General features: G+C 36.7%; 1 protein-coding gene and 1 long non-coding RNA gene across 12 annotated transcripts in view; one reads left to right on the forward strand and one right to left on the reverse strand.

Moving 5' to 3' along the window:
• LOC104145705 (uncharacterized) overlaps positions 1–26623 on the forward strand; it is a 175423-nt gene that overhangs the window by 104129 nt on the left and 44671 nt on the right. The window lies entirely within an intron of this gene.
• Positions 5096–26623, reverse strand: part of LOC104145706 (von Willebrand factor D and EGF domain-containing protein) — a 200309-nt gene continuing 178781 nt past the window's right edge. For 5 of the 11 annotated variants that reach the window (XM_068949286.1, XM_068949284.1, XM_068949280.1 and 2 more), the window contains 5 exons: positions 22287–22382; positions 21057–21152; positions 14669–14766; positions 8272–8326; positions 5096–6714 (listed from right to left, as the gene is read on the reverse strand). In XM_068949286.1, the coding sequence (XP_068805387.1) occupies positions 8300–8326; positions 14669–14766; positions 21057–21152; positions 22287–22382 (317 nt within the window). In that variant the 3' untranslated portion in view covers positions 5096–6714; positions 8272–8299. Of the gene's footprint in view, positions 8327–14668; positions 14767–21056; positions 21153–22286; positions 22383–26623 lie in introns of all 11 variants that reach the window. The other 6 variants (XM_068949288.1, XM_068949283.1, XM_068949279.1 and 3 more) reach the window with 6 other exon arrangements.

The raw sequence follows: 26623 nt of genomic DNA on the forward strand, positions 1-26623 counted from the left end.
TGTGAATAATTTCAAGGATATTTGAGGTGGAAGAATAAATTTAACATCCCCTTGAGGCCCTTTTTAGTACTGTTTTATTTTTCTGTTGCAACCTGAGTTTATACAAGTGCAGTTTTTTTCTGCCTAACCAGTAAAATTCCCTAAAGTAGAAGTATGCATGTACTTCATGCAAAATCATGTGTTTAGCATCTGTAGATCAATTATATCAAGTTAACTTATTGGATTTGAGTTCAAAATGTTTAGTTCTCTCAATTATTTAAAAAAAGTCAAACTCCATGATTATAAAGATTTTATAAGCATTTCCACTGATAGATTCCCTCAGCTTAAAATCAGTAAATATGCAGCCTCTTTCAGATCAATGTTTTAACCTTTTAAAGAGATTTGCCATTCACACGCAAACATTTTTCCTGGTTAGACTATAATCCCACTTTACAGATCTGTAATAATTACCAATTATCTTATGTAAACTTTTGTCTTTCTTTTTTAAATTCAAGCAGTCTCTAGTGTAATAACTGATTTTTGTAATAAATAATTTTCATCCTATCTGCTCTCCCTCTCCTGCTCCTTTCTACTGCAGCCTTAACCTTGCTTGGTTCTTCTCTATTTTTTCAGACCTTATGACTCAAAAACTGATGCTTAGCTGTTGCTACTGTGAGACTGAGCCTATCTTTGTTTTATTTATTTTGGATTCATTTCTATCCTCTAATAATCTTTTTTTAAATAAGTGAAAATCATTGTGCTTACTTTGTAATATTTATATATTCTTAACTCATGATTAATCCTTGTGTTTGTGCTTTGTTCAGCTACAACCCTCTTTATTCCATTGTTTTATTTTACAATAGCCTGAACCTTGCATAATTGCAATAAGTGATTGTTTTCTATCTTGATCTTCCTAGCTACGGTCTTTAAAGCAATTCGTTTTTTTTCTCTTTATGTCTCTTAACTTGTATCTTCATTCTCAGATGTTTCCAAATAGAAGTTGCAGAAACAGTTTCCTTCTTAAGAGGAGTTTTTTTTTTTTTAAATAAATGTTTTGTCTATTTTCTTGTCACTTGTTAAGAAATAGAGAAGAAAGCAAGTTTTGAATTTCATTTTGTGTGTGAATAGTACTTGGGTACATTTTTATCTCCTGCAGAAAATCTCTGCCAGTTCTTCATGTTATTTGCCTTCATGGACCTCCAGTCTTCTTCAGTAATTTGGTCTTGTAAAATGATGGCAGGTCACAGCTGTTGAGGGGAAAATGATTGCAAGGTTTATAAGGGCATAAGCTTGTAAAAGTGTTTTAATAGCAGAAGAAAGATTTTTGAAATGGTCTCTGCGTTAAAGGGCAAATGAAAGTATTAGGTGGATAGTGGCTTGTGGTATTAAGCAGATAGGCTGCTTCATTTTGTGCCCAGAGAAATTTTTCCAGTGCACCTGGCTTAGTTAAAACTTGAGATAAACAAGCTTGATGATCACTAAGGCCTGAATGTTCTTTCTCTTGAGACATACACATTAATGTTAGTAATAAACTCTTTGTTGACTATCAGAAGATTTGTGCAGAGTATGGGAAAAGCATGCAGCTTTTGAACAGAGTAATCTGGGTTTGCTGCACCATTATGACAAATCTGTCTTGTGCCTGACACAGACTCTGACAGCACTAACAATCTGATAAATCAGTCATGGGTAACACATGCTGAAAGATGCTTCAGGGGAAAAAAAGAAAGAAGTGAAGACTAGGTAAGGCTGTAGTATGTTTCTTTCTTCCTGTGGCACTATGGCAAACTGATCTCTGGATTCTCTTGGTAAACTGCTCACAACAGTTATTCCTGTCTTCCTGTTATAGTGGAAATGCCAGCAAGTTACATGTCTAAACTGAAATGACTTCTAAACAGCAAAAAAAAGTCTTAACAAGACATCACAGAAATCAGGTGAAAAACTAGCTGATTCTATCGGGAGCACCATCATGACAGAGGAGTAAAATTTAGAGAGTAAAGTTAGTACAGACATCTTTGATAAAATTATCATTAAAATAAAAGTTCTTTCTGTTTCAGACTGAGAATTTGTCTAGTTAGTTTTTTTTCCTCAGGATGTCCTCTTCATTTTTTGATCAGTTTTAATAGAGTGGCTGGAAAGGGAATAACAGAGCTGTCTCCAACATAGAAGAGAAAGAAAAAGAGCCTAATTCTATCATATCAGAAGAGCCCAACTAATATATCTAATATAGAACTGAGTAGTCTGTGATTCATGCAGTCAGTGGAAGAAAAGAAGGCACGCCTAGAAGAGTCTTGTCTTAGTTAAGAGCATAAAAGAACAAATCTGAGCCATAATTCTAAGCTGAGGGAGATGAGCACCAAAATTAAGACAGGTATGCGCTGTGTCAGAGGAACCTGATTTCACTGGGGGTGAAGAGGTCTCTCTGCAAGAAGAGTTCCTGCATGGTGATTTATCTGCATCTATTCAAAATGTTATAGCTTATATTAATACATTGCACTGGAAAATGCAGTGAACCCATATCAGAATTTCCTCTTCCTGTGGGAGACAGGCCTAAATTCAAGTTCTCCAACTCTCAGCTACTAAAAGTAGGAAACGATGTAGAAGACAGATAACATTGGTCTATGTCCGTTAAGGCAGAGACCTTCTTTCTGTTGTAAACGTGTCTTGCAGTTGATCCAAGAGGATCAAATCCAGAACTCGGTTTCTCAAGCACTGGTGCAATGAAAACTTTGTTAATGGTGAACTCTAATTTGGATATGACAGCTGTAGGCTATATCAGAGCTTGTGAATATAAATTTGTTTTCTGAAGTTTAAACTGTAATCTTAAGCATACATATTGTTATGTATGTTAACATATTGTTATGCGTACCATGTATATGTCCTACTCCTTTTCTAATTGAGGTTAATAGTAAAAAATTAATTGAGCATAAAGATGTAGTTACAGGCCCACAGAGCATGTCATGCTCTACAGCTCTTATAGTTAAATAATCTAAAGTGAAAATAATTTCCTGTGTAATTGTATATGGGTTTATTTATGTATATGTAGTATTATGAAGTCTTTTATTTTGGGACATGATATATGAGTTGGCAGAACCTCTCAGTATGTCATCAACTTGAATCGAGCCCAAAACTGTACTCATTTCAATGCATCATCTGCTGTTTTTTAAAGTGATCCATGTGAAACAGGGTTTTCTAACAGGAAAGCTAAGCATTAAATACACGTGGAGACCAGATTACAGTTCCTTCCACTATGGGTGGTCTCTCTAGGATAGGATTAGTGGCTTCTGTTGTTGAGCAGCTGCTGTACTTCCTTATGGATAAACCAAGGAATTAAATCTGCAGGCCTCTGAAAGTGGTACATATCTGGAGAAAAACTCAGTTCATTCTAAAAGAAATTAAGATGCAATATCTTGCTATCTATTCCACAGGGAGTAGATTAATTTATTTCATAATATATTGCACTTCCTAATATAAGGAAAAAACCTTAATTTTTAAGTGTAAGGAATACAATATTTTTCCTGCTGAAATTCCAGTTAGCATGGCTATTTTTCCATTAAAAGCATTTTCTTTGCTTTATAGCAATTTCTAAGAGTGTTTCAGCCCATTTACTATGGAGATACTCATGTATGTGAACACATACGTGTATGTTCAATGAAACATGTAAAAACACCATCTTTTCAGCAAAAGTTAGTAGTGGTGGAGAAAAAGTATTAGTGCAAGCTTTTCTTTTGAAAATACACAAATGACAATTCCAAAAGAATGTAACTAGGGCCTTAATATTCAAACGTCTACATAAACAAACATTAGAAGCCGCAGGTAAGTTAAATTTGCCCGTAGTCCTCTTAAAAAGGTTTACATTAAGCAAAAAATCCAAACACTTCCCCTTCTGCCTCCTGGTTCTGTTTGTTATTCCCATAACAAGAAATTATGATTTCTTGTACTGAATTTATACTGAGGTTTTAACAGGATTTAGAAAAAAGTTTTGGGAAACAAAGTACTGGAAGTCATAAAGACTTTACTCATGATTTTTAGTAGCTAACTTTGTACAGCACTGATACATTTTTTGATACAGTGCAATTAGTAAAACTGGCTGTGACAGTCTTTGGACATGTAACAATAAGAAGTGGCTTATAAATGTAGGACAAAGTTTAGAAAAATAAAACTGTATATTTGCAGCAGGGTAGACAATATTTTTCAATAAGGTATAAAACATATAAAGATATAAACTTTTTCTGTACAAAATATTTTTTCTCTTACATTTTATTCTGTATAGTGTTTAAAACACAGGCTAAGAATATAATCATTATCATATATGGTGGCTTATTAGCAAAGGGAGGAAGGGAGGAAAATCAGTTAAGTGCTGAAGTGGCTGAGAGAAAAGAGACAGTGCCAAAGTTTATCCTCAAAAGAAGGAATGTTAAACTGACGTGATCTAGAGATTACCTGTAGTTTCAGTTTAGATACTAGGATCTGAGTGTTGGCATTTATCAGCAATAAGCAATTTTTTCTGTTTTGTAATGACACTTAAACTGTCTTCAGAGATGCAAAATAACTTTCTGGTTTTCTAAAAATACCTCGAGATGTACATTGTCTTAGATAATCATTTCTAGAAGTGCAGTGAGAAGCTGGAAGACATTGAAAGCTGTTTTAAGCTTCCAAATCCAATCTTGGCAAGAGGTTTTGTTCATTAGCACTGTCTCTTGTAGACATTATGGAGGCAACGTAATAGGAATCTATTTTATTGATTGGGGCTGTACTTCAAGAAAGGCATAATTGCCACCCTAAATTTAATCTTGTAGATATTCATCTGGTGCCAACGTTCTGCTTTAGTGTTAATGTCTTCCTAGAACAGTTAAAGTGAGTATTAAAAAAGTAACTTCATATTAACATTACTAATTGTGATCCAGATCAGTAGGAAATTATGTTTTTTTTTAATTTAGTAAAATAAATCCATTATTTTTGAAGATTGGTTCTTCATCTATCTATGTGTTTAGTAGAAAACATGCAAGGAGTGGGTGGCAAGTGTAATTTGCTTTTGCATTCTTTTACATTCGGCAAACTATTTACATTGGAGAAGTTCATAACACAAAATGAAAGGAAAAACTGCCGAAATAAAGAATAGTAAATCATTTATTGGAAAACAGTATTCAATACAATTAAAACATCTTGCTATACACAAAGGTAGCTGTAGAAAGAAAAAAAAATCTGCTACTATTAGGAGTAAGGGAAAAAGGAGGAGGAATGTTTCCATGAGTTATAGTACCAACAGTTTTTCCAAGCTTTTTCAACACTTAATTTGCAGTATTCAGAGGTCTCACAGTAAGTGTCTTTTATTCTTATAAATTGACAGTAAGGGTCAGATCAAATCTTCCACCTAGTTACTGTTGCAACCCTGAAGGTTCTATGAGAAAATCCTTAGTTGTATGATTATTCCCTTTCTGTTACTTCTCAAAGAGTGAGGAAATGTCAAAGCTGTGCATTCTTCTGTCAAGACACTGTGGTTTTGATCTATAGTTGCTCTAAATTTTCCCGTAAGACAAATGAAAAGAGAGTGTGAATTCCCAGACTGTGGCTTGGGATTTACCTTACTGAACATGAAAGTTGTCTGAGGTGACAGTTTAAAACGATTACTTCCAAGTGAACTTATAATTGGGTTCCTTTTTCCCTTCCTGCACTCCTTCCTCTTTCCCCCCTGCGTTTCCTGCTGTTATTCCATCCCATGTCCATACCACTTCGTGTGCAGAAGTAGTTGGAGCTTGTCCAACTTGGAGCTGCTTGTCTTTTAGCCACTGCTAGATGAGATGAGGGTAGGTTTCTGTAAATGTGAATTTTCAGATGAAGACATTTTTGAGACCACCTAGATTTTCCAGTATTTCACTAAGCATATGATTGAAAAGCTAATTAATTTTATAAATCTTTTTATAATTTTTTTGAAATAAAATTTTCCCAGGGATTAAAGTACCGTGGCTACATGGGGCCTTGTTAAGCTTGTTGACTCACTCAGGGCCAGTTTGTAACCATTACAGAGAGCGAAGGAGAACTCCGGGGTAGAGGCAACTAAATGCCAACTTTTCAACAGATACCGTACTGATATCTCCAATTCAGAGCACTGGGGGAAAATCCAGCATCTTAAATAACTGCTGACACATTAGCAACTTAGAAAACTAAAGCATTTGGCTTTAGCAGTTGTTCAGTTACTCAGTTAGCTCAATGATACTACAGAGTGGAGCTACTGTTAATTAAACATCATTGAGGCCTTTCTGTCAGTAGTCTCTGAAATTTCTTGGTGCAAGCAGGTTCTTATTTATTCCCTTTTCTCTAGATTATGGATAAATACACTTGCCTAAAAAATGAGAAGAAATGAGGCAATTTATCTGTGCCTTCCAAATTTTAATGAAAGCAGGATAACATGGCACTAAAATCTTTATAAAATAGTCTGTATCATTTTAAAATTTTGCTGTTGTCAGGTGCAGTCATTGTGATGGTGTAACTACAGCTACAGAAAATGAATTTGAACCTTGCCATGACAGGCAATTTTAGAAATAAAGGTAGATTTCTTGATGTATGATAAGGTATTTTTATTCTTCTGTATGATTATATAAGGGTAGAAAGGAGAAGATTAGCAACTTCTTCACACTGCATCTTCCTGAACAAAAAATGTGCGCAGTGCCAGATTACCAATATCCAAATGATTGTCTTCATTGTCCTGCTGTTATGTTATCTTCATCCTATTGGGAGCTGCAAACAGGAAATGAATATTCAGCTGCTTATGGGACTATATAACAAACAGCTTTATGCATGTCATGCAAGAAATATTATGTGCAAGTGTTCAAATTATTTAATGTAGTTACTGTATTTTCTTTGGAATTTTTATTTAATTATGGCAAAATCACAATCCACATTTTTTCATGGTTTTGACTTAGGTGACCAAAGTTTTTATTAACCAGGTGATGAAGAACATGGTTTTGAAAGGGATTAAGCAGTGAAATGATGAATGGTACTGTTTCCAAAGCATGCACATAAAAAGATATCATCTACCTAAGGCTGATTTCTGCTCTGTCGCTTCAACAGGAAAATAGCTATATTGCTCAAATGATTTGGCTTAGGCTCTATTATTTGCGGTGGCACTTGACAGTTATGGAGCTGGAATTCAATTTCTTTCATCTAAAGCAGGTGTGCCTTAAAAAAAATCACTCTGCCACTTCTGTATAACGCATGGAGATTGTTGGCTTCTTGCCTGAAAGCGTTTCAGTGCACTTACCCCATTTTCATACAGCAGAAGTTGTCCATGAATATCATCTCGGTTTAAATACATGAGTGAATTTTCTTTATCCCAAAACAAGATAATAGATGATATGAAAAGCTTTATTTTATGCTAGCACATAGATTTAAGAACCCATTTGGAAGGGCAGTTTTATAGAAAGCCGTATTACAAAGCACATAAAGATACTGATACTAATTTATTATTAGGGTGCTCCCTAAGGAAAGGTGCTCCTTAAACTTGATGTATCTGTATTTGACATGACATGTTAACCTTGGTATTGGCATCGTGTATCCAAATTTTACTTCCAGGTTGGACTCTACAGTACTTTACCTTTGTTTCTGATAGTGATGTATCCAGGTAGCAGTTGGTTATTTGTGAATAGGGTATGGCATATTTACTTTATATGAAAAGAGAGCGTACTTCTACACGTGCCTGCTGAGATTTAGACAGGTTTAGTTAGAGTAAGGATTTGATTTTATCTGGAAAATTGTGTACCATCTGAAAGAGTAACTTATATTTAGAGTTCAGATAAAAATGTGTGCACGTGTGTGTATATGCACGCACAGACACATATATAGAGAGTACATTTATACTAAAATGTATACCTAGATTTTTATATGTGTATATCTGGTATGTGTGAAGGTATTTGTGTGTGTGTGTGTGTGTGTGTGTGTGTGTGTGTGTGTGTGTGTGTGTGTGTGTGTGTACACATATATAAAAATAGGATGAATAGTCAAACATAAAATGCTGCAAAGGCCCTATCCTACTATGTTTTGGTAAGAAAAGCTGTGAAGAAATTTGGAGCATATATTTAGTACAGAACAGCAGAGAGACTTTTAAGTATTCTTGCTACACAGACTTATCTGCAGTCACCCCAAAACCCCATTTTGAAGGAACATCTCAACTGAAGCCAAAGCACTTCTGAGAAGGCTGTCAATAAACTGTTTTCTCCTGTGTTCATGAAACTCTAATGAGATAAACAACAATGTTTTCATTTCCAAATCAGTAACACTTTACTGTCCCTTTTTTACCTTAGGAGAGGGTATAGAGTGCGTCTTTTTATTGCAGAGACCCATCAGCAGGAGTCTAGGAAATGAATAGAATGAACACATTTGTAAGGTTTGTTTCTTCCTGAGCTTCTCCACGATTATGTGCTCAAGTATTCACACACACTACGGATTTTCATTTTGCCATGCAGTACCATATTTCTTTAAATCTTTCAAGGGCCAATTGCGGTTTTTGTCATCAATTGAATAGAGCATAATATGGAGATCTCCAGACTAGCGCTGACAAGTTCACATAGTATGGCACATTTCTGTGTGGATTTATCAGGTCATGCCTGGAAGCCTTGAGTACTTCCAAGTCTAAACTAACTCCAGTGTTTGTGGCTGCTGCTTATTTTCTTGCCCTTCCGATTTCAGAATGCCTCTGAGCACAGCCTGACTGTGCAAACAAGTGTTTGTGTTTTGAAGGTATTCTGTAATGTGATGAGAGAGTCACAGTCATTTGTTTTGCTTAAGTAGCATTAACTACTCCTAGATTCCTTTTTAATAAGCAAGCAGATAATCTAACATTACACATCACATGTGTAGCTGAATATCACTTATATTCAACTTTCCCCTTTTTATTTCGTATTAATTCCATCTTATTTATCAAGTACTTTATGAATATGCATGTCATTTTTTCCTAAAACGCCACACATGTCTAGCTTGTATATTCATCATGTTGAATACAGCTTGTATGACTTGAGCACTAACTGTTATTGTTTAATGTCTCTTGTTCTATACATGAACAAAGAAATACTGACGTTAAGGTTAGTAGCCATGGCAGAGTATTGCGTAATATGAGAAATGTTTATAAAAAACATTCTCTTGTATTTTTAGGCTGTACGAAATGAATAGCGTGTTTAATCTTTGGGAATGTAGTCACCAGATTAATTTGTAAGAGAATCAATGGCCTTTTTTGCTATTTGCTTTACTGGTCAATTCCAGTGTTAAAAATAACTGCCATAACGTTTGCCTTTTTTTTTAATTATTATTTTCTGAAGGGAGCTAGACTTCTAAGTACATTTATGCCTTAGAATAAATATTTAACAGACAAGCAAGTCTCGTGCATTAATATTTAAAGTGTTATTGGGAAAATATAACATCATGATAGCTTGTAATATAATATTATCTACCATTTACATCTAACTAGATAATATGGTTTAGCTTTAATTAATTCTATTGGCTTAATTAATTCTGTTACTTTACTCTATTTAGAAAAGAAAAAAACAATGAGAGTCTGATGGTATCAGGACAACAGTAGCTACATGAATTTCAGCTTTTTGTAAAACTCCCTATAGTACCAGTATTGCAGTTATTCTTCATCTCGAACTAAAGTTTTTACTAACTGTGGTTCCACTGGAAAAGAGGTTTGTTTAGTCTGTTTTGTTTGGGTCCCCCCTTCCAGCCATAAGCAAGTGTGGTCTAATGGCTGTTCTGAATGTACAAGTCAGCAGGAGTGTTTGTCTTCATGTCGGTCATGAAACTTGCTAAATTATCTGGATGTCTCAGAGTCAATACAAATTAAAAATAGGCATAAGGTTTCTAAGAGAGTGATTGCTATTCTAGCAAGTTCATTAGCCTTCTGAGGAATGCTTTTGGCAGGCTTTGTTGAGCAGAACTCCAAAACAAAGTAAACCAAAAATGTCAGAAAATGAATTGCAAATCACTTGGCAATATAAATGTGAGAAATAGGATGTAGATGATGAATAATTTGGGAAAATGTATATTGTTCCTCCAGGAACATTGACTGCACAAGAGGGAGTTACACTGAAGATTACAGCAGTGGAAAGGAAGTAACTTGATTAGATGAATATAGGCTGTCCAGCTTTGCAAATGCAATGGCAAAACCAGACTCTAGACACTCTTTGGTTTGGAAGAGCAAGGGGAGTTTTGCAGCATAGCATTTTTTCAGCTCCTTATATCTAACATCAGTATATTCAACACTCTGGAAAAAAATACTGCTGAAAATGGATCTTTAGTTCTAATTTTGTGAGACTGCATTGAAGACGGGCAGTTAATTTCAAAGAGGGAAATCAGTCGCCTAAACTGGATACGTGGCAATTACTTTACATTTCCTTCTCAAGGAAAGGGAGGTTGGCACGATTCAGTTAGTTGCAGGTGCAGTCACCTAGAACCTCCCTTCTCAGCTGCTGCTGAAGGAAGGGAAGAGGCTGCTCAGCTCCAATGTAATCTAGGTTTTTTTGACAAATTTTACATGTCACTACTACTATATTGTTCCCGTTATTTGTAAATTCATAACAGAAGCAGAAGAAAGCATGGGTTGTAGCTCCCATAGCAAAGCATAGTGGTAAGTCTAACAAGGAGAGAAAACTGCAGATGACGCAGGCAAAGCTAACATATTCCATGCCTTTTCTTCTTCAGTCTTCACAGAAAGGTTAAACATGACCAAAGGTTTAACATGATTAGAATTAACAAGGATACAGGAATGCAAGAGAAAGTAGGGAAAGAATTGAATATTTAGATTCAGAAAAGTCAGATTTAAGGCCTGATTGCAAGCTGAAATGACTGTGCAATAAACCAGGATTTGAATTTATAGTATGCCAGCTACTCTGCACTAGCTCCCCATCTGGAAAGTCTTAGTGAATAAGAGGGCCTTCACATGAAGCAGCTAATCCAGGGCTTCATGGAATTTATGCCAGCATACTTAAAGAAGTATTTTCTAAACCAGCAGTGATTAGCTTTGAGAACTCCTGAAGGGTATAAGTAGTTCCAGTAAACATAGTACATATCTTAAAATGAGCAAAAAGGAGAAGTAAGACAAACTGATCAGCCTAAGATGGTATTTGGAAAGATGCTGACATGAATTATTAAACAGTATATAAAGCCCTCAAGCATAATGAGGTAATAAGAAACAGCCATTCGGTATCCACCAAGAGATATTTTTTTTCTTTAGGGAGACTTTTGACATGCTCCACGCAATCATGGCAGTAAGTATGATTTAGATGAAATAAGTAGGGAGGCATATCTGTTTGATAAACCGTTCTCAAAGAATAATTTTGTCAATAGTCTCCTGTCAAGATGGGTACCCACAGGCCCTGATTTTTCTACTATTCACTACTTTCACTAATGTCTTAGACAATGGGATGTCGTATTTTTGAATGATGTCACACTTGGAGGCAGTGCAAGCAGGCTTAGAATTAGAAGTCTTCTTGATAAATGGGTGAAACAGTTTGAAATGCATAAGACAAAATTAAATAAAGACAATAAAGACAGTGTTTACAAAGGAGAAGTCAACTGCACAAATACCAAATGGGAAATAACTGTTAAGGCATCAATATTGTGGAAAAGACTGAGTTGGTTCCAGTGCTATACCAGAAAAATGTAAATCTCTTCTTCTGCACTAGTCAGCGCTGGCATTCAGCTACTGGACCGCACTTCAAGAAGGACAGGGACAGACTGGAGAGAGTTCAGAGAAAGCCAACAGAATAAAAAGTTTAACACTTGATTTGCTTTGTTTAGGAACATGAGAGAAAATCAAGGATGGGACGTTGTAATTGTCTTCCAGTATGTAAAATCATGTTCCTAAAAGGACTGTGCAAACTTTTCTCTGTATCCACCAAAGTTATCCCAAATAGTATCAGGTTTACTTGCAACAGATTAGCTTTATGTTAGGTGTTATGGAAAAACAAAAACGTGCCATAGCAATGTAGTCAAGCGTTTGAACAAATTACCTAGATAAACTGCGAAATTTCCACAACTGACAGGTTTGGAGAAGAAACTGATTAAAGCCTATTCATGTTGTTTACTTATACCTGACCCTGTCTCATAAATTAACTGTTGGGAGGTCTATCATCCCAGCATTTCTGCAATAACATGAGTATGGATTCTTATGCTTAAAATTTATTTTAGTCCATGCTAGTAAATGAGCTTCTATTTATTAATATCTCTTACATATCTCTTTTGACTTTTTGGAGGGGGAAACAATCACTTCTTCACTCATTTGTTTTCATGTGCCATAATATAAGCTGTGTAATTTAAACTAGTTGCCACTAAGTCTACCATTTTTAGTACTAACTTTGATTCTAGCTCTAAGCAAGGCTCGCAGATTGAAGGAAACCTGTTAATTCTCTTTCATTAGAACCTTTCCATCTTCACGTCAAAGCAATACACTTTCACGTAAGTGCGACCAATGAGTATTTCTGCGGGATAAACCATGAAACTGAAGGGTGCTTCATACAGTCTTAAAAACCGTGAGATAAATCATTGCTAGAGAGACCCATGTGTTTATATGTATCATTGATAGCTTGGCATTTTGGACATATAGAATATGCATATGTAATATTTTCTACTTTCTTTCAGGGCTGTTTTGCTGTGCAACAGTTTATTCCTGTGAAAAAGGAAGCTTGATATTTGATTTGATATTTTCTGTGATGTGCAACAAAGTTCCACTTCATTTGTGAACTGACAAATATCATACTTCACCCATTCGCAACTGGAATAGTGCTCTAAAACAATCCTGATAATCTTGCTCTGGTATATAAAAAAGAGCAACTCTCAGTCTACAAAGAGAAAGTGCCCTGAATATAACCACCTGTAGACAATAATTCTCGTTTATCTTCACTTATTCCTCTTTCCATTTAGGCTTCTTCTATTAATTATTTGAGAAAATATACAACATATTTTCCTAGGCTACAGCCAACCTATTTCATAGATTTTTTTTATATATAGAAAATTGCAGCACTTACTCATCTTATCTACATCTGCTGTATTTCAGTATTAACATAGGAGCTGTAATTTAGTATGAGAATGTACTTGTTAAGAAAATCCATATAGGACTTTAATTTTGATATTAAAATCTAATGATCATTAAGAGAATAGGGTGACTATCTGAATAGATTTTCGTGATTTCTCTTAGTGCATTATGTAATGGAAATGAAAAGATGTTGATTTTTTTCCTCACCCTTTGAGTGCAGATAAATGACAGGCTAACCTGCCCATCCGTGTGGAGTACAGTTTGAGCTAAAGAAAGACGCTCTGTCTTAAAAATGTACCCCTTCACAACGGCAAATGTATAAAATGTTTTTAATGTTTGTGACTGTGGAAGTGAGAAGACTCTGAGAAACAGGGTATGCAATATGAAGTAAAGCACTCCTCAAAATAGAAGGGTGAATTCAAGTTAATAGCGCTATATGACGCTAAGGCACAGTAGGCAAGATGGAAGAAAGGTTTTATTTTAGTGGTGAGGTATGGGGAAGAACCTGGACCCAAAGACATTACGCAGGTAATATTCAGGCTAAGCGCAGCATTCAGATGTGCTCCACTACTATAACTTTACCATGACTACCGCTCTGGTAGTGGGACATAGCTGTGTGTTTTTTTAGGGCGAGATGAGGATATTCTTTGCCCAAATCAGTGCTTCTCAAATTTGTATTAAAAAAAAGTTTGTGCGAACTGGACTTCAGTTTGCTTTGGTTAATGGTTGGCCTGGAAGAAAAAACAAGTAATTGTTTGCTCCTAAGGCAAGAGGAACAGCTGTCAGAGCAAGACGATATATGGCATGAGATGTGCCACTTGCTTTTGCCTGTCATTCACCTTGGAAGGGCAGAGGCGATTTAGTCCCAGTTAGCTCTTTTTGGCATGTGTGGGAACATGTGTTTGGTAATGGAGCAGCGAATCCTAAAAGGGGCTAGGAGAATTCATCTGGAAAGGAGCTTCTAGCACAAAGTAACCTGGAGGAGACAGGCAAATACTTCTCTGATCAGAGGAACTGTTTTGGTGTTTTGCACTTTTGGTATGTCTGTAGTGATGTTTAATGTAGACATTGAGGTCAAGCTCAGCAAAAGCGAGCAGGCTCTCTGTGTATAGTGCGGCATAGGGAGTTGGAGTGGGCAGGAATGACCAAGAGTGATTGCTGCTGGCAGACTTCCTGGGTGTAAGGCCTGCAATTTCATACTGCAAACAAGAGGATAAGTTAGGAAGGTGGTGGGGATATAAAATGAGGGAGGAGACGTGTGGTAGGGATGAGCAGGTTGGCTTTGCAATTCCGAAAGGCTTCCAGGCTTGGGTTGGACTGCAACCAGGACTTTTTTTTACAGGGTTTACTGTGCAGATGATTAGTGGGTTTGGACAGGAGAAATGTATCAAGGCTGACCTGAACTATCAGAGTAGACACAACTTTCGTGGGTTTTATATCTGAAGTATTAAACTGTTCCATAAGGGAAGATTTTGTAGAGAACATACATACAGTGTTAGATTGGCAGCGTAGCAGAAACTAAACTTCTTTTATTTTATAACCTTATTTACATGTTCATAAGGTTAACAAGACTTTAATCCATTTTCCTGTAAACTATTTAGTTACATTCAGTTATTTTTGTCCCTCTTTCTTACTATAAGAATCCAGTGTTTCTGGACCATACCATACCTTCTTTCCACATGCTGAACCAGTATAGCCACTTCTGCAAGCGCAGACATTTGGTCTTATGCACCTGCTTCCAAACGGACATTTTTGCTCACAAAGTGCTACAAATGAAAGAGAAAGTTGTTTAGAAGTACACTTATTGTCGGGTTCATAATTAGGATGGAAATACGCAGACGCTTTTGAATAGGACGTGACAAAGCTTCTTATGACTCTGTACTTTCGTATGATGGAGAAAAAGATAAATAGTAAAAATATGTAGGGGTTAAAAGTTGTTTACTATAGGTTTTTACACACCTATGTGTTTGTTTAGATTGTATATTTAGATTTTTCTTTCTTTATTCTGGTCCTCTTCTAAATGATGGGGAAAGAGAAGACTGTGCCAAAGTAAATCACCTCAGCTCAGCAGGAAATGGATCTGTATCAGGCCTAGTTTTGGAAGCCAAGATACATTCTGAGCAGTGAGAGCTGGTCAGATTTGTGGCAAAATGGATTTTATTTTGTTCCAATTAAAATAAAATATGAGCTGGTAAAAGATACTTTCTTGACTGGAGGTGAAAAGATATGTGAAATATGCACTCCCAGAGGTGATGATATCACAATAAATAAAAGGGAGATTTTCATGAATTGTATACTTTAAATATCTGGAAACCAGAGCAAAAGGACATGCAATTTCATCGTCCTACATAATCAGTAGTGGGCTATTCATTCTAAGGAAAAAGGAATAAACAATTTTTTTTAATGTTATTTACAATACCAGTGTACTTATAGAGGCCCATCCATTTGAAGATATTCTGCTAATAAAAGAATCAGTATCCCTTTTTTTTTTCTTAAGATACAAAAAGTGATCAGTTGAATTACTCAAATCTTAGCCAGTTTTTCATCCTCATTAGCAGTTTGTATTCTTATGACATTGTTTTGGCGTAGAGGAAAGAGAACAGCTAATTCGTAGGGTATCAAATCAAGAAGAACACACATGTCATATTATTTTAATTAGCTCTCATGAGTTAAACTTTCTATAAATATTGCCAGAATATTGTTTCCTAGTTACCAAGAGTCAAACTAAATGGCTTCGAAATCAGTCAGATGTGAATCAACAGGTGGATTCTTACATTTTCTTGTCTGGCAGAAATATATAGGCGGTTGCTTACTGTGCACCAGTAAGATAGATCTGAAAATAAAAGTATATGCATGTCTGTGTTCTAATACTGTCTCTTCCATTATTGTAGCTAAGCAAAATAAACCATCAGATTGGAAACACTGTAATGTACCACTACAAGAGAGTTTTTCCAAGGAAAATATACTTCAACACATTGAAAGGCTGAAGGAGCAGCTTCCAGAATTTCAGTCTGTTAGTCTCAGATTCTGATTTTGATGTAGATAAAAACTTACATAAATTCTTGACATTGTGATCTGAAGTCTCAGAGATAGAAGAGTTAGGTCAGTGACTCCTTTAGAGAACCCATTGTGGGATCCTAAGCCATTCAAATGTAATTTTCAGGGGAAAGTTATAGTAATTGTTACAGTGATCTTGGAAGGCCAGAGGCAAGCTGTCATTTTGCTGTAGTGTTTCCTATCTCTATGCTTATGTAAGCATCATCTGGAATTTTCTAAAGCTTTTTTGTCTACCGTGCTATTGAAAATGTATTGCCAACCCTGCCAGCCTGTCATGACTGCTAACCCTCATAGAGAGGGTAATGATTTTGCCATATGAAAGAATATTAAAAGCTAAATGTGTGTACTTAAGCTCAAGCCAGAAAGCTAAGGGACAGAGAGGTGAAGAGCCAGACCTGATGGCAGTAAACATATGTTAAAAATGAGAAGATGTAAACACCCTGGCAAACCACTACCCTTATGAATCAGCTAGCGAGGGTTTATCCTGTTTCAAAACTGTTGACCTGCACCATGTCTAAAACAAAAACATGCAGAGACCTGGGCATGCTGATAACCTTCAGGTACTCTTTTTTTAAAACACAGATGCATCAGGTGGTTCCAGACTCACGTGACCTTGAGCTGACCTGCCTTCTTAGTATAAGAGCCAGTTGTTATATTTCTACTCTTTTTTAAAAAGTAAGAAATGCTGTTTTGTTTAAACAAGATTTTTCAGAAGTTGACTTGCTTTTGTTAGGTTTTTGTTGCAAAACACTCCTTAAGATGCAGACTGGCCAGCTGTTAACCTCTGAAAAGGTCATTCTTCTGGGAGGGGGAGGCCCGTGTTTGAATCCCTGGTGTGGATGGGGCAGAGGAGGAACGAAATCGTCTGCAATCTAGAAGAGTGTGCTAATCATCTGCCAACTGCTTCTTCACTTTCTCCATAAACTTTGAAAGATTCAAATATCTGACTGGAAAAATCTCAGAGTTTCATGCATTGGAAACAGACATTTACCACCTTATGCTAGTGAGCCCATTGTTAGCAGAAGAGGCTCCTTATAGTCACACAAATTTTGTTCCACGCTGTAATAAGCTTTTGTCCTAGAAGAGAGAGAACTGTGTATGGTATTACTAGATATCATTTGCAACTAACTTGGGCTGGGGAAAAATGGAAATTGATTCTCCTTTCTGCTTGGTAGTGAATAAAATAAGAACAAGTGAGAACAGAGAGATGGACTCTTCTGGAGACTCCTGTAGCAGCTAGGGATGCTCTAGTGTGCATTGACAGAATGGGTTTTAGATTAGTTACCAGTTTTTTTTTCCATCTGTGGTTTCATTGATTCCCAGGTGATGCCAACAAAGAAAAAAAAGGCAAAAGATTTCCTCCTCCTTTACCCTCTGGTAAACTGCTTGTCTCACCCTCTCCACCCACTGCTTCCTCCTGTAGCGCTCAGAAAAACAAGAGCTCAGTTACGAGAAAAGTTAAAAACATTTTGGAAGAAAATTGGAATTCAAATCACAGATGATAATAACATAGCTGAAGTTCAAATGAATATTTCATAAATGTATTTACAAGGGATGCTAAGCCACTAAACACTAAAAATGACACAGACTATGTATGCATTATCCTGTACAGATTCAGCAACGAAAGTCACTTAATAAGCTAAGCTTATGTTAAAATTATAATCAATAAATGCCCATTACAAAAAGAGATTTATCCCTGAGTGTTAAAGGAACAGAGATGGAATTTGCATGCAAATGACACTCTTTTTCTAAGATTTTTCTTTTTCTTTAAGGATTGAAAGGGTTACATAGGAAAGCTAGAAGCAAGCCTGTCTGAGATGTTTGAGACAAAGAATGAGCAAGAATGTTGAGAAAATTGTGGGGTTATAAGCTTGACACTTATAACATGCAAATAAAGCAAAGATATTCTGAAGGGCAAATGAGAAGCCAGTATGTGTTCAATAATATTAGAACAGGAGATAGCAGCATGAATTTTAATGATGAAGATCCTTCACAACTATATCCTTCTTATCTTTTATAATTAATTATTAGAACTATACCTTGAGCCATCATTCTGATCCTTAACAATGGACTTACATCCCTGGCCGGAAGCCTTCTGACTTTATTTGGGGTTATGTTTTAGCTAAATCTGTCAGGGGGATCAGACTGCTTTATGGTTACCTAATCTAAAATTGGTAGGACATCACTAATGGCAAAACATGGTGATCCTATGATACTGTTTCTGTGTTTTCAAGGAGGGAATTTCTAGAACATTTATGTTGCTATATGAAAGCCAAAGATAGAATCAAAAGAAAAAAGAAAAAAATCTTATCATGGAAACAGATATGGCCTAATCTGTGAAACTGTTACTTTCTGTAGTTAAGGCGTGCTGAAAATTTCAAACAACGTAACTTTTAACCTGTCCTCCCAAAAGGTAGTTTCGCCAAATTTGCAATGCAGTCTGAAACTTGACCATTAACCCTTGAACTATGAGGATAAAAGTCATAGTTATTTATTAAAGATAATGTATATACCCGACTGTATACCTTATTTAATGGGACAAATGACCTATTTTATTGATTCTCTCTCAGAAGCTATTGTGTTCAGTTACAGGTGAGTGGGGAAGAAAACTATTCTGTGTAGGCATAGGCCTTAGTGGGTTAGACACTGAACTGACCAGGGTGGTCAGTGACCTCTTAATACAGATAAATCAAAGTAGATGTCCGAGATGAATTTTCAGTATTTGTCCATTGTCCTTTTTCTTGGTCTAATGGCCTACTCTTCCTAGCTATCTCAGTGCGTTTGTTGGGAATGACCCACTTCTTTTCCTTCTGAGAAATGTCTGGAAAACGGTAAGTTTTTTGTAGATCCTTCAGTTTGGTCACCCTACTGCATGTGCATTAGGAAGTCAGTGAAGAAAAAATGAGGTTCAATGTGTATGGATGAAACCTGTATCTCTATTACCATCTCTTCCATCTTGATAAGGAAGCTGCCTGAGCGCGTAGACTGCAAGCAGAGGATGAAGCTGGGATTATTTAACCTCCCCTTACCCCTGTTAAAAAACACCTAAAGAAACAAACCACCCACAATTGCTTATGGACTGTAGAGAAGGTAGAGTGATTACTGGGAAAAGTTATCTGGATTTTCACCTGTGGAATGAAATAAACTTTTGCCTTATAGAGCTGAAATTATTTAGAAATACATAATTGTACTCTCTTGAATAATATGTTGCTACTAATTTCTTATGCTTTAGTGTGAATATTTTGCTGTGTTAACAGCCAAAGTCTGTAGTTAAAGTGGTGCAAGTCTGGAGTACAGCCTTGTTGTTGATGCTGTTACTAAGAATAGAATTGGATCATGCACAAGCAGAAAGAGGATGCAGAGCACAGAGAAAACTTGGAGGCTGAAATTTTTGGACAAAGCAATTTGCGCAGAGGAGTGATGTGATGAGCCAAATGTCTCCTTGCTGGAATGCTGCTGGTTCTGGCAGATTGCATGGATTTGGCCCCTTGTTTGTGTGGGGCTTGGAGATAGAAAGCAGGCCAGAGTGATACGGGAGTAGTTACAAAGGACGCTCTGGTAACCGATTGGTTACAGGCCTCTTTACCGCTGCTAGCAATCTGCTCACCAGTGCCCGAGCAGTGACTGAAGTGAGCAATTCTTTGAACAAATGGGGCACTCAGAAAGCTCATAATGTTTAGACAGATAAATATTTATTTCAATTGAGTTCTGGATTTGGCTGAAGAGAGCCCCATGTTAAAATACAAAAACACAGACCTGCTTTCATATGTTACACTTCTATGAAAAACTTCCCTTAGACATAACATCTGGGAGGATGATGACTCTGGTTCCACTGCTTCCTCCCTGCCTCACGTTGAATACCCTAGAGCAACATTATAAGAACAAACCATCTGCTCTCGAGACTAGTTTTCTCTCTTTCTATTAAAAAAAAAAAGTGAAATCCCAACTACTTGGTGATTATTTGAGTTTACTGTGAGACCCAGGAGTTTAAGCCAGCTCTTTTTGGACAGAAGCTGATTAAATTGTCCACTACAGTGAAAACACTGGATGAAATAGTAGAAACAGAGTGAATGTCAAGTAGACAGATTTGGAGCAAAGTTTCAAAGGGCCTGATTAAATAGATATATAAAAAATTGCCTAGGCTTGTGTGCCGGCATAGGACAGCAGAAATTGCTAATGATAGTAAGCCTTACTTGCCTTTCATGGTAATAAACACAATTTGTTTCTTTCTTTATTTAATAAAGTGAATCAAGAATATATCATCAACTAATAAATACCTTTAAACATTAGTGTTTGAACTAGAAGACAGCTAGCACAAGAAACAATTACACAACCATAGGGATGTAACTAACAAAAAGATTTCCATAAGTAATGATGCTCTCTGCAAGTGTGAGAGGGATAATGCCTTGATATTTTTCCTCATGCCATTTTAGTCTAAAGCTAGCAACATCTACAAACTGAAGTGACCCTTTATGTAGTAGGCAGTAACGGGTCTCTTCCTATTCCTATTCCAGTCCTTCCATTCCCTCCCCAATACTTCCACCCATCTCAGCGGTCAGTCTGAATGCATAGCATTTACAGGATCAGGCTCTTGGCTTAGCAAATATATATTGTTACTTCATGTATTTATTTCCATTGAGACATGCAGAATAGGATAATCCATTTCCTTTTGTCTCTGACCTCTCTTTCTTACTTTGCTTTGAAGTCAGAGTTTAAAGACTACTAATTTTGTCTAACAAGCCAAAGTCAGCTTCTGCCAAAGTAAAAGATGACTCAGTTCTCTTTTTCTCACTCACTTGGAGTCCAGAAATGTCTTTGGAAGTAATAGTTTTAGTCACAGCATAAGATAGTTTTGACAAATAAGAAGTAGAGTTTGGATACTAATCATTTTATAGTTGACGTTTACGTGTAATGTAAACAGAGTGCAAAATACAATGTGTAAATGTGTCTGGTGAAGTCTGTGTGGCTACAAAACTGTAGTACTTAAAGCAGCACTTACGAATCTGGCACAGCATTCCTGTCCATCCTTCAGAGCACTCACAGATGTTTGGACCTATGCATTCTCCACCATTCAGACATTTCTGCAGGCAAACAGCTGAACAGATTGACGTGAAACACATGAAAAGATATGCCCAAACTACCTAGGCTTTCAAGATCTGTCTTAGAGTGACATATGCACATGCTAAGTTTTAGTTCATGTGGCTGATTTCCAAATAAGTGAATGTGTTCTATTCATCAGACAATGAATGTTTAGATTTTTTGATATTTACTTATCCTTAAGAATTGGCATTGATAACTGTCTGCTTACCAGTAGCTACTTAGCAATAGCAGCTTTACTATTTCTGATGCCCAGCTCACTGTCAACTAAGAATGTTCTCACCTATATATGATGCATTCGTATGTGTTATATGCACGTGTTACATGTTATAAATAAATAGAATCATAGTAGAGTTTGGTATGTTTACTGCATATATTATTCCTTCGGAGATTCTGAAAGAGTGAATGTGGAATTTAAGAAGTTATTAATATTATCATTCCAAACACTGAATCTGAAGCCATATTTACCACCAGGACCCAAAGGGTAAGAAGCCAATATTTTAATCCAGTTTACATATAGTATGTCATCTTGATTATAAATTTATCCAGTTTATCTGTCAACATCATGGTAATGAATAACCACATAAGGAAAAATGCTCCTTGAAAATATTTTAGGAGGAGAGGGTTTTTAATTTTATGTAAACTGTAGGCAGATATGGTAGAATTACAGAGTAAAAACACATTCTCCAAATTATGCACCAAATATATCGGATGACCTTGGCAGTGTATCAGTTTGGAAGGCTTTATAGCAGGCTTTAAATAATTCTGTATTTTGAAATATATGGCATTTATTTGTAAAACATAACAAAATATGTAATTTATGTTAAAAATAAAATAAATACTTGAAATTTAATACTATACAAATGAATGTCCATGAAAATATGTATAACAGACAGTTTCATGAAGCAGAACCAGGGTTCCCCTACACACACATTTTTTCTTTTGCAAGTATCGAATGTTTATAGCATTTTGTTTTACCTGTACTTATGACTGTTTTTCTTCAAACTGCTGAAACAGCAAAACAAATTCTATTCTCTACGTTACTTTCTAACACTAAAAAAAGATTACAATAGATGTTGACTGGCTTAAGTAATAAACAATAATCTGTATGATGGACAACAGAGATGCTTACGTTTATTACAGTGCTTTCCCTTCCAACCAGATGGGCAGTCACAGACATTTGGGCTTACGCATTTCCCTCCATTCATGCACATGGGATCACAGACACCTGCAGATATATATCAAATGAAGAACATGATAGCTGGGAAAAGGGGAAGACTTTACTAGAGACTTATTTACATCCTTTAATAAGCTTAAATTGCTTGTATTTAAAAACCAAAAAAGTAATTTGGATTTGAAAATCTGAAACTCAGACTTGATAGCTTCCCTAATTCTTTCTGCAGTGTGCTGAGCCTTGTGTGGAAGCTCTCTTAAAGAACCTCCTGTAAGAGCTGCTTCACCAGAAAAATGAGAGAGGCATTAATTACAATGACTCTCAAAGAAACAAGTAAAGTTTCTGTGGCAGCTGTTGGCAGACCAAATCTTTTTTAAAGCTTTCACTTGCTGATTGGAAAACATATTCTCAGATGTTCATTTGGATAGGAAAGGACTTACAGAGAATAGGTGGGCTTCACACAGTTTTGGGAATGTTCTTGCGTTCAATCAAGCTTAAAGACAGTTCTGTAGTCCTCTGTGGCATTTTTGCACTGTTATTTGTTGAAGTACTTACCTTTTCCTTATATTCATTCACATGAACAAGATGTGAAAGTTAAGTTTTTCTTTCAACTGGAGGAAATTAGATCTTTTTTTTGTTAGATTTCATTAGAAATCTAATTGATAATATTTGTGTCTCATGTTAGGCCCTGCATTCATCAATTTTGTTTTATAAAATCCAACAGTAAAATCTGACTGTTCTGGCAAGTCAAACATCTGCCATCCCAATGCACAGAATTCTGTGACTATGACACTTGACAGAGGAGGATGCCCTGTGCAGATACCTGAAGTCCATGTCTGCTGTTTCTCCTTGTCTGAGAATTGCAAGAAGGAACCATTAGAGGCAGTGCAGTTTAGAAACATGATCATGCTGATGTAATGGAAGTAGGAGTTATTAGTCTTTTACGCAGAAGAAGACAATTGTATCTGATAATTGGATGGAGAAGAATAAAGCTATGTAATGTAGTAAATAGACTGGACCGTGAGAGTCAGGAGGAAATTTTTTTAAAGGTCTGACAATAAAGTTTTGAGAATACCTTTTTGTTGAACAGCTTCTGCCATTCTTTCTAAGGCTTTAAATGCACAATAGGATTTGCCAGTGATTCGTTACTGATAGCAGTAATCAGCTGCAGTGTGATGCTGCCATTCTCCCTGCTTGCCAGGCTGGGCGGTCATGAACCACCAAGCTCTTCCTCAGCAGGGAGCAGGTCACTTCATTCTGCAGGCACTGTTGGGGCTGACAGCTGGCAATGTAGCATTGCAGTGCATTTATTAGCCTTAAGGTTGTGATGTCTTTTGGCACATCACAGCAGTGATTAAGACCAAAACTGCAATACTAATACCTTGGCAATTCTGATTTCCAGACCACCGGTCTACAGGGCTCTGAAACTACCACAACCCTCCCCCTTCCCTCCCCCCCCAGATCTTTATTGTACAGACAGAAGATTGAATCCTGCAAATAGTTTCAAAACAGGAATGATTGTAAAGAAAATAGTGTGCAAAAATACAGGAATTGTTATTTGATGGGAGGTAACCATCTGCTCTTCTCTTATGTATGCTTGGGCATTTTTAGATATGTAGCTTTGGGTTCCCTAATTATTTTTCTGATGCACTGAAATGTTGCTTTTATGGCTTTTCCTGTCTTGGTCACTTGCCCTGTTCCTTTAGTACAAATGTTGCTGTACTACCAGCTTTTACAGCTACATTGCTGCTCACAGTTGGCTGCTATATTTGCATTTTACTCTGTGCCAAGACTCATAGATCTCCCAGCACAGTGACCTGCCCTTAGGCAGGTTGAACTTACCCACACCGATTAGGGCTGGTTGGATCCAAGCCCTTAAACTGTCATCCTCTTTTTCATTCTTTCTCCACCTTTCCTGATCCATGCTATAATCTTGGCCTCTGCTTATTGAGGCTCACAGGGATCTAGAATTCTTGCTGAGCTATCAAAAAGTGCTGCAACCAGTCGTTAAAACCTACTTGAGTTCAAAGTGTAATGGCAACCATAACTCTGAAGTCATTTAACCTTTTATTTTACTCTTCCTTTCTTCCCCCTTTTTGAGCCTACATCGCGACCAGCAGGCTTTTAACCTACAATCTTATACTATGTTTTATTTGACTTCCTGTTTCAATTATAAAATAGCTTAAGCGTTCAGAATTTAGAAAAGATGACACCAAACCATAATATTTGGACCTAGAATGCAAATAATCTTAAGCTTTGTAATGTTCACTGACCGTAAGGTCCCCAGTGCTAACATGCTCTCCCAGAATCATGCTATGGAAATCCAGGGATTTGATATTCAGATCATATGTAAAAGGGAGTATAGCTTTCAGTTTGTTAGATATCGTGAAACTTGGACATTGTCTTCCTCCCCCCACTAAAGAAGGAACGTCAAGAAAGAAATAAACAAGCGCAATAATACATGTTCCGACAGGGCTTTCTTATTTCTCTCTCTCTCTTTCATTTTCTGTATTCTTTCCCCTTTCTACAAAAAAATAAAAAATTAAGATTTTCTTAGTTGTTTTGTACGGATATCAGACTTTCTAAATCATGACAGTAGACTCTTCCTTCAATTACAGGGAGTCAAGCTAGTGTGCTTTTTGATTCAGTTCTGATTTTGGGTTTATGTATAACTGAACTTGTTCAGCTCACTTTGCCTTGTAGTTCAGCAGAACTTTAAGTAGCTATTCGGATCAGTTCTGATTTGAGTAAAACATAACAGTTCAAACGGATTTTCAGCTTGGGATATATTTGAGACTTTAACTGCCCTAAAAACGAACAAGTAACAATGGAAATATAGCATTTTGACTTTTTGTTATTGCTTGTAGCCTCCCTCACTTAGACGATAACTGAAATCCAAAGAAGTTCAATTCAAAGTTAACTAAGGGAGTTAGTTAAGTGGGAAATACAGGATCAGGGCCACACACGTTCTGAAGGGCAGGAGCACTACTGGCGTTCTGCCCTCTTGTGCAGGTCCCTTCTCTTCTTGATACGGAATTCACAAGGCACATTTGTGTAAATGAATGCAGTGTTATCTATCCTTTTTTCTGTCTGACATCTCTGCCTTGTTCTCTCTAACTTTCTTAAACACAATTCTATTTCAATACCCATAAGACAGCCTTCAACGTTTGTTGATTATAAGTAGTTCTGATCCTTTCTAGTCCCACTCCTTGGCCTCCGTGGAAGAGCTCTGATTTCAAAATAGCAAACAAAAATGTTACAGCCTCTCATAGGAAAACTAAATAAATTATCAGGCACCAGGAGAGCAAATCGAATTATCCTAATCCTCCCAGGCATGGGCATGACTTTGAAAAGACTCCAGATTTCTTTTTTTTCTCCTCCCCCTTGAAAAATGCCTAGCATCTTGACCCAAAGACAGCAGTGGTTTTCCACCTGCCTTGGGGACTACCCTTAATTAAATTGATATAAACACGTTCATGTTTTTCCTTTGTTACAATGTCGGAGGGTATATCACTGGGGGTGGGGCGAATCCTGAACTATCAGAATATCCTAGGTGCAGTCAGTATCACTGAAGTCCACTCCCCGTGCTGTCAGCATCAAGATTTCCAAGCTTCCAGTAGGAGCTGAAGCACAGAACTTCATATGCAATTGAGTTACTCAATTCTGTGAAGGGCGTGAAGGCCACAGTTTAGAGAGGCATTTCGATGATCTTATGTTTTCCAAATGCTGTCAAGTTAGATAAGGTAAACCTATGCTGGAGGTGATAATGCAGGTTAGAGGAAAAGCATGATTACATGCTGCATTTTAGGTGAGGAGTGATTTTGATAAAGGTAGCAAGCAGCTGTAGGTGTTAAGATAAAATATAGTGTTGCATAGAACGTCATACATAATATACACTATTCTCCTGTGGAATGAAAGGCATTCGCATGTTGCTAAGTTTTCTGTTTTATGCAGCAGCTATTTCTCTTTGATGGCTTTAATGCATTTTGACCTTACAATCACTTAAAATTTTTTTTGACCCTTTTTATAGCTTATCCCCTCTAGGCTGACTTGACCGAGTGAAGTGCTTCTTGCAATTCTTTTTATCAGCCTCCACAGAACACCATAGTTCAATTGATCAACATCCTTAAGGTAGTCAGAGCTCCTGGTTTGTAAGCCAAAAGTTACAGTTTCCCCTTCAAAATAAATGTTTTCAGAGATTACTAAAACTGTGAGAAAATAAAAAGTTAAATGTTGTCTCTAAAGTCAGGTAGGTCCTCCCGGTGCGGGTAGCATCAACGATGGACACCCACAAT

The sequence above is a fragment of the Struthio camelus genome, chromosome 6, assembly GCF_040807025.1.
Source record: "Struthio camelus isolate bStrCam1 chromosome 6, bStrCam1.hap1, whole genome shotgun sequence".
Lineage (NCBI taxonomy): Eukaryota > Metazoa > Chordata > Aves > Struthioniformes > Struthionidae > Struthio > Struthio camelus.